This window comes from Haematobia irritans, chromosome 2, assembly GCF_050003625.1.
Source record: "Haematobia irritans isolate KBUSLIRL chromosome 2, ASM5000362v1, whole genome shotgun sequence".
Lineage (NCBI taxonomy): Eukaryota > Metazoa > Arthropoda > Insecta > Diptera > Muscidae > Haematobia > Haematobia irritans.
In genome coordinates this window covers 175,129,130-175,142,718 of record NC_134398.1, presented here as the reverse complement: position 1 = coordinate 175,142,718, position 13,589 = coordinate 175,129,130, and the positions used below count along the sequence as shown (strand labels likewise).

The window sequence follows — 13,589 nt, the reverse complement described above, 5'->3', positions numbered from 1 at the left end:
TCTATAGAAATAAAAATTTGACAAAATTTTCTATAGAAATAAAAACTTGACAAAATTTTCTATAGAAATAAAATGTTGACAAAATTTTCTATAGCAATACAATTTTGACAAAAATTTCTATAGAAATAAAATGTTGACAAAATTTTGTATAGAAATGAAATTTTGACAAAATTTTGTATAGAAATAAAATGTTGACAAAATTTTCTACAGAAATAAATTTTTTACAAAATTTTCTATAGAAATAAAATTTTGACAAACATTTCTATAGAAATAAACTTTTGACAAAACTTTCTATAGTAATAAAATTTGACAAAATTTTCTATGGAAATAAAGTTTTGGTAGATTATAAAATTTTCTATAGAAATAAAATTTTGACAAAATTTTCTATGGAAATAAAATTTTGACAAACATTTGTATAGAAATAAACTTTTGACAAAACTTTCTATAGAAATGAAATTTTGACAAAACTTTCTATAGTAATAAAATTTGACAAAATTTTCTATGGAAATAAAGTTTTAGTAGATTATTTTTGGCGATATGGACCAATTTTTGTGTAATAAGTCATCGGCTATATATAACTAAAGACCGATATGGACCAATTTTTACATGGCTGTTAGAGGCGATATATTGAGAAAATGTACCAAATTTCAACCGTATCGGATGACTTTTGCTCCTCCAAGAGGTTCCGGACGTCAAATCTGGGGACGGTTTATATGGGAACTATATATAATTATGGACCGATATGGACCAATTTTTGCATGGTTGTTAGAGACCATATACTAACACCATGTACCAAATTTTAACTGGATCGGATGAATTTTGCTCTTCCAAGAGGCTCCGGAGGTCAAATCTGGGGATCGGTTTATATGGGGGCTATATATAATTATGGACCGATATGGACCAATTTTTGCATGGTTATTAGAGGCCGTAAACTAACATCAGGTACCAAATTTCAACCGGATCGGATGAATTTTGCCCCTCCAAGAGGCTCCGGAGGTCAAATCTGGGGATTGGTTTATATGGGGGCTATATATAATTATGGACCGATATGGACCAATTTTTGCATGGTTGTTAAAAACCGTATACTAAGACCACGTACTAAATTTCAAGCGGATCGGATGAAGTTTGCTCCTCCAAGAGGCTCCGGTGGTCAAATCTGGGGATCGGTTTATATGGGAGCTATATATAATTATGGACCGATATGGACCAATTTTTGCATGGTTGTTAGAGGCCGTATACTAACATCAGGTACCAAATTTCAACCGGATCGGATGAATTTTGCCCCTCCAAAAGTCTGCGGAGGTCAAATCTGGGGATCGGTTTATATGGGGGCTATATATAATTATGGACCGATATGGACCAATTTTTGCATGGTTGTTAGAGACCATATACTAACATCAGGTACCAAATTTCAATCGGATCGGATGAATTTTGCCCCTCCAAGAGGCTCCGGAGGTCAAATCTGGGGATCGGTTTATATGGGGGCTATATACAATTATGGACCGATATGGACCAATTTTTGTATGGTTGTTAGATACCGTATACTAAGACCACGTACCAAATTTCAACCGGATCGGACGAATTTTGCTGCTCCGGGAGGGTCCCCAAGCCAAATTTGGGGATCGGTTTATATGGGGGCTATACGTAAACGTGGTCCGATATGGCCCATTTTCAATACCATCCGACCTACATCAATAACAACTACTTGTGCCAAGTATCAAGTCGATAGCTTGTTTCGTTCGGAAGTTAGCGTGATTTCCACAGACGGACGGACAGCCGGACAGACGGACGGACGGACGGACGGACAGACGGACAGACGGACGGACGGACGGACATGCTTAGATCGACTCAGAATTTCACCACGACCCAGAATATATATACTTTATGGGGTCTTAGAGCAATATTTCGATGTGTTACAAACGGAATGACAAAGTTAATATACCCCCATCCTATGGTGGAGGGTATAAAAAGCCGAAAAAGTTTGAAGAATTGGAGGCATTACTCAATGAGATCTCGTGTCAAATTCATGGAGTACTTCAATTGTATTCCAAGGTTCACGTCAAGTTTTTTTCTATCGATGGAAGCTATTGGGAATGATTCAAAATTAAGGAAATTGGGTACCGTACGAGTTGAAGCCGAGATGCCTCAAAATGGCGATTTTCCCGTGCGAATACCTGCTTTAAAGACAATATCGGAAGTGGTTTTTGCATTTCATTGTTACTATTAAATCGTTCTCGCGGTCATTCCGCAACATCGACTCCAAAGCGAATCTTTATGCAAAGCTTATTAATTACTCTCTGAAGCTTACGAGGAGTCGGCTTTTTCGGTTTCAATGTGCATTTCAGAAGTGATGATTTTGATTTTGAAAATACTGAATTGGAGGCATTACTAGATGAGGATTCGTGTCAAACGCAAGAAAACCTTGCCAAATCGTTCGATGTTTTACACCAAACTATTTCGCAACGATTGGAACTATTGGGAATGATTGAAAAGCAAGAACATTTGTTGTCGTACGAGATAAAGCTGAGAGATTTTAAAAGCGATTTTTCACTTGGGAATAGCTGCTCCAAAGACAATAATGTGTTAAGAAATGGGTCCACTTTAAGAGTCCCAAAAGAAAATAGACATATGGTTACTGCGGTCATGCCTCAACAACGAAGGGCAAAGCCGACTATCTTTGGAAAGAAACTTATGCTGCGTGTTTGGTGAGCTGCTGCTGGAAAGTCAGAACAAAGAGAGTTTGCAGTACAATAACGCTCTGTCACATGTTGCAAAATCCATAAAACCTTATTTGGAAATGCTCAAATGGGTCCTACCTACCTCAGCCACCGTAATGCCCAGACATTGCTCCTTACCACTTATTCGCATCACGTGATCTGACTGATCAGCATTTTTGTTTTCATGAAGAAGCCAAAAATTAGGTCGATTCGTGGATTGAGCCAAAAGACCATTCCTTATTTCGTACCGTTATCCGTATGCTGCCAGAAATATGGGAAAGATTAAGGGCTAGCGCTGGACAATACTGATCACACTGTTGTAATTTTTACGGAATAAATTTTCGTTTTTATGAAGAAGCCAAAAATTGGGTCGATTGGTGGATTGAGTCAAAAGACCATTCGGTTTTTCATCGCGAATTCCATATGTTGCCAGAAAGTAATATTACCACTTACCTTGGCATATTTTCTTGATCCTTCCACATAGATATTGCCATATTTAGTAGGGCTTACAATTTTATAGATAATGTTGCGAGGAAAGGTTTCGATGGGTACAGTTTCATAGGCTAGTACTTCATTGGTCAAAATGAATTCTCGTGAACCATTAATGGCAATCATAGAAGGTTTTCGAGAATTAATACGCAAACGAGTAAAGGTAATACGGAAATCAAATGTTTGGGTAGTCACAAAACCATAAGAGGCAATAAACTGCAAATGAAGAGAAGAGAGATCATTAAAATCGAAATCACTTATTCCGAATCAAAAACTTACCTTAAATTCATCTTGCCATGGAAAATCCTGATTGTGAACATAGCGTATATGACCCAAAAGCAATTGACTATCGCTGAACCATTCAACATTGACCCATGTCGAATCTACTTGTCGCAAACGTTGTATGGAACCATATTGCGGAGGTTTAACTATCTCATAGCGTATATCGATATTTTCATCGACAGCATTTGTACCAATCGATAGGTTGGAGGGTGTAATCAACAATGATGATTTGTGAATCATAATCAGACCGGTGTTATTGACCAAACGCAATTCCAACGGGTGTACAGATACCGAGAGGAATACTGTATCACTGGTCTCAATACCATCAGAGACATGCATCAGCAATTGATAGCTAAATGCCTCCGAGGTTGTGGTATTGTAAAGGAATGTCACCTTCCCACTGTTGACATCCTCTTGGGAGAAAGTCATGGTCGAATGACCATTAACCATAAATCTACCATAAGTCTCTTGGGGATTAGTCGATGGTAGTATGGTGTAGACCAAAACATTTGGTGGACTATCGGGATCTTGTATATTGAAAAGATCAATATCGAGATTTTTTTCAATTCCTTCGATAACCCGCAACAGTTTATGTGGTGGTATCTGTAGCTGGGGTGGATCATTGACCGGGGTGATATTGGCATGCAACATGAAACGATGTTTACCCAAAATATTCTCTGGTACTTTATGTATATCTCCATAGATTTGTATATCCAACACGGCATGATCGTTAAAATTTTCCATACCATTGTGAACATATTTCACTTTATCTGTTGACAAATCGACCATATTGAAGGTACGACATGTGACGAAATTATTTTTTTCTGGTGAAAAATGTAGTAGCTGACCATAACGTGGCTGTTGCACCACATGGAAGATAATCGAGGAATCTGTAATACCAGCAGTTTTACGTATATCGAGCAACACGTCCAGGAAATGTGGTGAAAGAAAGACTGTTCCACCTTCCAACAGTTCCATGGGTGAGACATAGAGTAGTTCAGTGGTGGGGCTAGTTTCGGTAAAAATCTGAAAATAGAAAAATGGAGTCAATTTAGAGGAAAAACGTCTACAGTAAAATGACACCTCACCTTATAAGGTCCTTGAAAATCAGCCTTAATGCAATACGATTGATCACAATAGCATATAAACTCATCCACCCCATACTGGTTGCAATAGCCACTCTTCAAGCAGGGTTCGAACTCTACACAAGGATATTTCCACACACAATTCAATGCTAAATGCTGCGACTTATTCACTTGAGGAAATCCCAATTCCATATTATTAATACTAATATCCTTTATGCATCCCATGAAGCTGTTATCATTGATCCTTAGACCTTTATGCCAGAGGCGACGTCTCAGATCTTCTTGAACACCACCGAAAAAGACACTCCTTTCCAAATTGATAATTTGTTTGGTATCATTGTCATGTTGTCCACGATAGCTGAGATCATCCAAAATCATTTCAGCCATCTCAGCATTGTAGCGTAACATTAGCTTATGCCATTTCCCATCGGCTACAGAATCGTTGGAGGTTAACTTAACCTGACTACCTTCTTTGTGGAAGGTGAAAATGAGAAGTTTGTTTTCAATTTCAGCCAAAGCATAATCGAAACCACCATTGTAGAAGAGTACACCGGATTCCTCCATTGTACGAAATTTCATGAGGACACTGGAAATAGAGAAGAAACGTTTTGGTTTCATTTAATATTTGGAGATATTTATCTTTTGCGGAAATTTTTTTCTAATTTGTATAGGTGGCTGATATGATAATGCAACAAAGTAAAGCGATGTATCGTTTGTCATTCCGTAGATAACACCTCGGAATATTGGTCTCATATACCGTGAACTATATATATTCTGGGTCGTGTTGAAATTCTGAGCCAATTTAGTGATGTCCGTCCGTCCGGCTATCCGTCCGTCTGTTGATATCACGATAACTTCCAAAAACCACAAGCTATCGACTTCAAACTTTGTACAATTATTACATATTAATGTAGGTCGGATAGGGATTGGGAGCCATCGTGGTGCAATGGTTAGCATGCCCGCCTTGCATACACAAGGTAGTGGGTTCGATTCCTGATTCGACCGAACACCAAAAAGTTTTTTAGCGGTGGATTATCCCACCTCAGTAATGCTGGTGACATTTCTGAGGGTTTCAAAGCTTCTCTAAGTGGTTTCACTGCAATGTGAAACGCCGTTCGGACTCGGCTATAAAAAGGAGGTCCCTTGTCATTGAGCTTAGCATGGAATCGGGCAGCACTCAGTGATAAGAGAGAAGTTCACCAATGTGGTATCTAGTGTTGGGAAAGTAACGAGTATTTGATTACAAGTACTCGTTACTGACTAATTTTTTGAGTACTCGTTACTAGTAAAAGAGTACTCAATATCTTCAATGCCAGTTTTTTTCTTCTGACGGTAAGTAAGTTGGCGGTTTGGAAGTAAAATTCTTGACTTCTTGAAAAATGTTAATTGAAGTTTTCGAAAATCGTTTTATCAGTTAAAATAACACGAAAAGAATATATGGCTTCTTCCTTTGAAGAAAGTGAAAAATTTATCTGATTTCTTAAAAACGTTTGCATTTGAAAAAATTTGCATTGGGTGTAGATGGGAGCTATAATTTAAAGTATCACATGGATCACGTCTCATGCGAATAGTATGAATAATAATGTCGTTGACTTCAGCTGGTTCAATCCAATTGTTTTCAGAGAAGGTACCCAAGCTTATTCAAAAACCCTTGGAAAATTTCAACATTGGGTCTCACGATAAAAATGATCGCTTAATATTTTCATCCACTGTCAATGGTGGATTTAAAAAGTTGGCAAATTGCAAGCATCAGTAATACACAATGTCATTTAGATATACCCTGACGAAAAAATACCAAATAGTGAATACGAAATTGGCTCTAAAAATTTGAATGATTGGTGAAAACTAACGAGACCCATATATCTACAACGAGACCCATATATCTAACGAGACCCATATATCTACAACACCACATTTTATAACACTAAAATAAAACTGGATAATGTAATTTGCTTTTCTATACTGTTTTTAAATTTAAAAAAGAGGAAGATATTATTAAAAAGTGCCCACAATGTCTTTTTTAATTTTTTTTATAAAAGTAACGAGTAGTAACGAGTACTCAATTCAAAAGTAACGAGTAGTAACGAGTAGTCAAAAGTAATCAAAATTTACAACACTAGTGGTATCACAATGAACTGAATAGTCTAAGTGAGCCTGATACATCGGGCTGCCACCTAACCTAACCTAACCTAGGTCGGATAGTATTAAAAATGGTCCATATCGCACCACTATTAGATATAGCCCCCAGATTTGAATTTCGGATTTTCTTGGAAGAGCAAATTCGACTGAAATTTGTTAAGTAATGTACGTATATGCACTCTAAAAATCATGGAAAATTTGGTCCAAATCGGTCATTAAGTAGTTTACGGGAAATGGATCAACCACGGGAATAGTCCCAGGTCTGGTCAAAACCTATCGAAGGGACCGGTCACTTTAACATGTTTGTTTGTCATCCACGGTGTATAGTTATATTATAGGACACATCTTGGACTCATTCCAAAGGACACTTCCTGGGAAAATTTAGTTGGAACAGTCCATAGACAGGTCACCATGAACAAGTCTTGGATGAACTCTTAGGAATCTGTTTAATTTTGGGCATCCGAATAGCGTCGGAAATGGTTAACTTTTTAAATATGTTGAACAATAGATTATTCTGGTAATTATATTTGACTGAATATGTATATCCAATCCAGATTTTATTATTAAGCGAGTATGGAAATCAGTAAATTATAAATATTTAAAAATTGCGACATACTGATCCTGCGATGACCAGATTTGCAAATTTCATCCGATTTGGTTCGAATTTGATGTCAGTAAAAATTAGTCCAAATCGGTCAATAACTATGGTCAAGGGAAAACGCGTGTAAATCGGTGAAATCGTTTATTTAAAAAATCAAATTAAATTTCTTTTTCAAGTTCAATTAGTATAAAATTCAGGAATAATGTTCAGTTAGGCTTTCGCTTTTCCAAATCCGAATTGCCGGGCCTCACGCTTGACACCTGCCATCAGATTTTGTACAGCCACCTTGTCCACCTTCTTCGCCGCAGAAAGCCAGTTTGCCTTGAACTGCTGCTCGTCCTTAGCAGTTTTTTTTTGTCTTCTTTAGGTTCCGCTTGACAATAGCCCAGTATTTCTCAATTGGGTGGAGCTCTGGCTCTGGCGTGTTGGGAGGGTTCTTGTCCTTGGGAACCACCTGCACGTTGTTGGCGGCGTACCACTCCATGGCCTTTTTACCGTAATGACAAGATGCCAAATCCGGCCAAAACAGTACGGAACAACCGTGTTTTTTTCAGGAAAGGCAGCAGACGTTTATTCAAACACTCTTTCACGTAAATTTCTTGGTTGACAGTCCCGGAAGCTATGAAAATGCTGCTTTTCAAGCCACAGGTACAGATGGCTTGCCAAACCAGATATTTCTTTGCGAACTTTGACAGTTTTATGTGCTTGAAAATATCTGCTACCTTTCCCCTTCCTTTTGCCGTATAAAACTTCTGTCCCGGAAGCTGCTTGTAGTCGGCTTTGACGTAGGTTTCGTCGTCCATTACCATGCAGTCAAACTTCGTCAGCATCGTCGTGTACAGCCTCCGGGACCGCGCTTTGGCCGTCGTATTTTGTTTATCATCGCGATTTGGAGTCACTACCTTCTTGTAAATCGATAGTCCGGCTCATTTTTTGGCTCGATGCACGGTTGTAGACGATACACCCAGCTTATTTGCGGCATTTCGGAGAGAGAGGTTAGGGTTTCGCTTGAAACTACCGGCAACTCTCTTTGTCGTCTCAGCGGCTTCCGGTTTTCGATTTCCCCCCGATCCAGACTTCCTGGCTGTCGACAAACGTTCCCCAAACACTTTAATTACATTTGTAACGGTTGATTTGGCAACTTTTAGCGATTTTGCCAACTTTGCGTGCGAGTAGCTCGGATTTTCGCGATGCGCGAAGAGTGAATTCCAAAATCAAAATAGGAGCAACATTCTACACACACACACCTTCAAAATGAGGGGTGTTCAGGTTGCTTAAATGCAAAATTGAAAGAAATACGTCAAGTTTATATTGACCAAATTTTGACCGTATCACCCTTTATATGGGGGTTATATAAACCGATCCCCGAAAAATTACTTTCCAAAATCGTGAACGGACGGTAACAAAATGAAACGAAAACGTTCACGAAAAATCAAAACGTAATATTCACGGGCGTTCATGATTTCATGAACGAGTTTCATTTTGGCCATGAAAAGTCCTATAATATACGTTAGACAGTCCGTCGGCGACTGTTAGCAGGGTCAGGCAATCCAGGTTCGAGTCCCCGTAGCGGATTTTTTTTATAAATTCGTAACCATAATGTTTTCAGATCATGAACGCTTGCTGTTGTTTTGACAATGGACGGTGTCAACCAATCGTTGTCAGATTGACATCGTCTGTTCTCCCTTGGACACCATATATGTGTTGATCCAATTTCATGAACGAATCGTTTTGAAATGAGCACGCCCTTCATGACTCTTTCAATGGATGAAGATACATACGATTTGGCTTGGTCGAACTTTTGACCGAATTTACTTGTTTTTTTTTTTAATTTTGTTGTTCAAAAGTAAAAACAGTCAGTTTAGATTTGGTCGAATTGGCTACCTTTTGGCACGAATTATGGTCTTCAAACGGCCGGCAAACACATAAAATGTTGAACGAAAGTGGCTCTGCGGTATTATGGACTATTTCCGGAAAAAGCGCCGTTTTCAGATGATTGAGACATTGGTATTTTTTACTGTAAACCTTACTCTCCAAAACGCCCCAGGCGCAAGAGTTCAGAGGATTGACATCTGGAGATTTTGATGCGGTAGAAAAGTAGCGAGGAAGGTCCTTTTTAAGTCATTCGTGGTTGACGCGTGCTGAGTATCTCACTCAGCTGAGACCAGTTGAAATGTTCATGGTCTGCCACCAAACCGATGCCTGCTCAGGGATTCAATACGGTCTTTAGGGAAATTTCCCGATAGTATTCGACATTTATTTTTACCCGCAGTCGGTGAATACGGGAGGGCTACTACGGCGGTGCTTGAGTTCTGGTGGAAGTTGTAAATTTTCAGCTGACCTTTTTATACCCACCACCATAGAATGGTGATGGGGGTATAATAAGTTTGTCATTCCGTGTGTAACACATCGAAATATCGATTTCCGACTATATAAAGTATATATATTCTTGATCAGGGAGAAAGACGATATAAGCATGTCTGTCTGTCTGTCTGTTGTAATCACGCTATAGCCTTCAATAATGGCGCAATCGTCCTGAAATTTGGCACAGATTCGTTTTTTGATTGCAGGCAGATCAAGTTCGAAGATGGGCTTTATCGGTCCAAGTTTTTATATAGTCCCCATATAAACCGATTTCCCGATTTTGGGTCTTGGGCTTATAAAAACCGTAGTTTTTATCCAATTTGCCTGAAATTGAAAACCTAGAGGTACTTGGGGACCATAAAAAGGTGTGCCGAAAATGATGCCCATCGGGCCATGTTTTGGTATAGCCTCCATATAGACCGATCTTCCGATTTTGCTTATTGAGCGTCTAGAAACTGTATTTATTACCCGATTTGCCTGAAATTGGAAATCTAGAGGTATTTTGCGACCACAAATGGGTGTGCCGAAATTGAGGTGTATTGGTCCATTTTTTGGTACAACACCCATATAGACCGATCTTCCGACTTTACTTCTTGGGCTTCTAGAAACTGTATTTACTATCCGATTTGCCTGAAATTGGAAATCTAGAGGTATTTTGGGACCATAAAGAGGTGTGTCGAAATTGAGTTGTATCGGTCCATTTTTTGGTATAACCCCCATATAGACCGATCTCCCGATTTTACTTCTTGGGCGTCTAGAGACTATATTTTCTAGTCGATTTGCTTGAAATTGAAAATCTAAAGGTATTTTAAGATCAAAAATAGGTGTGTCGCAAATGGTGCCTATCGGTCCATGTTTTGGTATAGCCCCCAATAGACCTATCTCCCGACTTTATTTCTGGGGCTTCTAGAATCCGCAGTTGTTAACCAATTTGCCGGAAATTAGAAATCTAGCGGTATTTTAGGACCATAAAGAGGTGTGTCGAAAATGGTCCGTATCGGTCCATGTTTTGGTATAGCCCCTATATAGACTGTTCTCCCGATTTTACTTCTTGGGCTTCTAGAATTCGTAGTTTTCACCCAATTCGTCTGAAAGTGGAATTCTAGAGGTATTTGAGGAACATTAATGGGTGGTGAGTATTGGTCCATGTTTTGGTATAGCCCCCATATAGACCGATCTCCCGATTTTATTTCTAGGACTTTTGGAATCCGGCTGACAAACCGAATATGGTGTGTGTCGACCCAAGTTTTAGTATAGCCTCCACATAGACCGATCTCCAGATCTAACTCCTTGGGCTTCTAGAAACCGTAGTTTTTATCCGATTTGCACAAAAATGTAAATACACTGGAATTTTAGACCCTCAAAAATCTACATCGAATTTATTTTTACCGGTCCGTTTGGTAAGGCATCGATATAGACCGATTTAACTTCTTGAGGGTACACCCAAAGAAAAAATATTTTCCTCCGGACTGACATTTTAGACAAACGAAATTCCCCTTTCGTATAAAGTATTTTCGTTTAGAGCAAACTAATCCGAATTTTTGATAAGCGATTCAACGATTGTTTCTAAAATTTGTGTCCAAAGAAAACTTTGCTTGTCTAAAATTTCGTTCTTCAGAACAGAAAACACTTCTTTCAGGGTATAACAGGCGTACTGATCATGAAAATTGCTTGAAACTGAAAGTAAAATTTCCAGATTTTACTCATCGTATTCATATAAATAATGGCGGAAAAAAACTACAGATTTAAGATTTCAAATCAAGGCGTTATTTAATCATATACACGATATGTATATGATTTCTCTAAAACTCAAACAAAATTGGTTCTCATAAATCCAGAATCTGATCTAGTCTTCATAGGTAGAATCTTGTTGAAGTGATGTGCTTAGGAGAAAATTTGTCATCAAACCCTCTAATATTCTATATATTATCAAGAAACCCGCTACGACGAAGAGTTTTCAAAGTAAACTATTATATTTGATTTATGGTGGTGGGTATTTAAGATTCGGCCAGGCCAAACTTACTGCTGTATATACTTGTTGGCAAATATATTCGATTATTTTGTTTGTTGGTAAACTTCTCAATTTGGAATGGTTTCTCATCGGAGAAAACCAAATTCGGTAACTGACCGCTTTCGTTCAAGCGAAGTAACTCCTTGGCTTTTTCCCGTCTTTTGACCGGTCTCGAATGTGAAATGAAAAGTTCCACGAACTCTTCTCTCATAACTCCATTTTTATACGTGTTGTGTGGCATGTGTCACCGTTTTGTGTAAACCACATGTCATGCAAGTCAACCTCTTTAATTTTGGGCAAACAGAAAATGTTGGATATCATCTCACGGTGGTGCTCACCATTCACAGTTACGTTACAATTCGCCTCATCTTTGAAGAAGTACGGTCCAATGATGACACCAACCAATAAACAACACCGAACAGTGATTTTTTCTGGAAACATTGATAGCTTATGGCTGGTTTTCACTCCAAAATCGATAATTCTGCTTATTTGCGTACCCATTGAGCTAAAAATGAGAGGGTGATAAACTTTCCTAACAGAGCACGCATTTTGATAAAAAAAAAAAATTAATAATTTGCAAGCGTTGGTCGTTTGTAAGACGATTAATGGTTAAATTATAGACAGAACGCGAAACGTGTGTCAGCTGTTTAAACCAGTGTTGCCAAAAAGATAAAAAATCGCCCTTTACCAATATGGGGTGGATTTTGATCAAATCTGGATCGGACCATTTCTGCTGTTGTTATCAGTTTTTTTCGTATATTTTTTGGCCGCGATGCAAGACTGTACCAATATCACGGTAACGAGGAATGGTAAGAGGAACAAAAGATTTATTCACATTTAAATGCTGGAAGCCTCTAACGATAGCCACTTGGGGTTTCCCAACCAAAAATAAAGTAATCACACAGTCACGTTGGAATTCGATCACGAATAACTTTATTTTTTAAATTTAATAGATGAAAATGCTTTTGTAAGCTTATACACAATAATACGATTTGTCACTGAAATAAATCTGCACGCACAGAAAAACCATGTTTGGACATGGTTGCCGCATCCATTTAATGCTTATCTAGAGCATGTAATTGCCGCGAAAACCATGTATTTAGTCTTTGTAAAAATAGTTTTCGAGCGGAGAAAAATGTATGGTGGCAATAAGCATTTGAATGGTTCTCAAATACCGCAAACATGTTCTATCATTTAAATGATAGAATTTGAGACCATTAAATGGTCGGGAAAATCATGTACCTGACCATTCAATTTTTTTACTTTTTTACAGGGAAAAAAGTATTTTTACAGGTTAAGTATAGACATGTCTAGAACCATTACATGGCCATAAAGACCATTTACATTTTTTCGTGGCCATTTAATTTTTTAACTTGTTTGCAGCGAAAAGAATTTTATAAAAACATTGAGCAGGTACACACGATTTTCATTTTGCGCGTCAGTCGTGTGTTGATTGTTTCTTGGAATGGACGGAGAATACGGATTTACTGTGTTTTGTGTTAATTTATTTATTCAGAACTGGCACGTGGTTTTATGTGAACACAAAAAAGGAAAGTGTAATTGAAAAAATGTACCTGTTTTATTGTTCTGCATTTTGCTATATGGTATAATTTATTTTTATTTGCAGTTACATGATGTCTGCGTTTGTACATTTGATGAGCTCGATGTAAATATGGAATAATTACTTATTGTTGAAATTGAAATAAAATAGAGTGTGTAAAAATATATGATGTTTGCTTGAAGGGCATTATAAATACAAATAAACAATAAATTAGTTTATAAATAAATAAAAACAAACAAATAAAATTAATTTTGTGTTTTTTTCTCAAGTGGCGTCCTTTTTTCGACGATGAAAAAAGTTTTTTCATAAAGATCAAAACATTTTAGGTTGTGACCATGTT

General features: G+C 37.9%; 1 protein-coding gene across 1 annotated transcript in view; it reads right to left on the bottom strand.

Annotated features, from left to right (window-relative positions):
- The window catches only part of kon (chondroitin sulfate proteoglycan 4-like protein), a 123,504-nt gene that overhangs the window by 25,856 nt on the left and 84,059 nt on the right, over window positions 1-13,589 (bottom strand). Inside the window, exons 6-8 of the mRNA XM_075296868.1 lie at window positions 4,577-5,159; window positions 3,486-4,514; window positions 3,171-3,422 (exon numbers count right to left, since the gene is read on the bottom strand). Of these exons, the coding sequence (XP_075152983.1) occupies window positions 3,171-3,422; window positions 3,486-4,514; window positions 4,577-5,159 (1,864 nt within the window). The remainder of the gene's footprint in view (window positions 1-3,170; window positions 3,423-3,485; window positions 4,515-4,576; window positions 5,160-13,589) is intronic.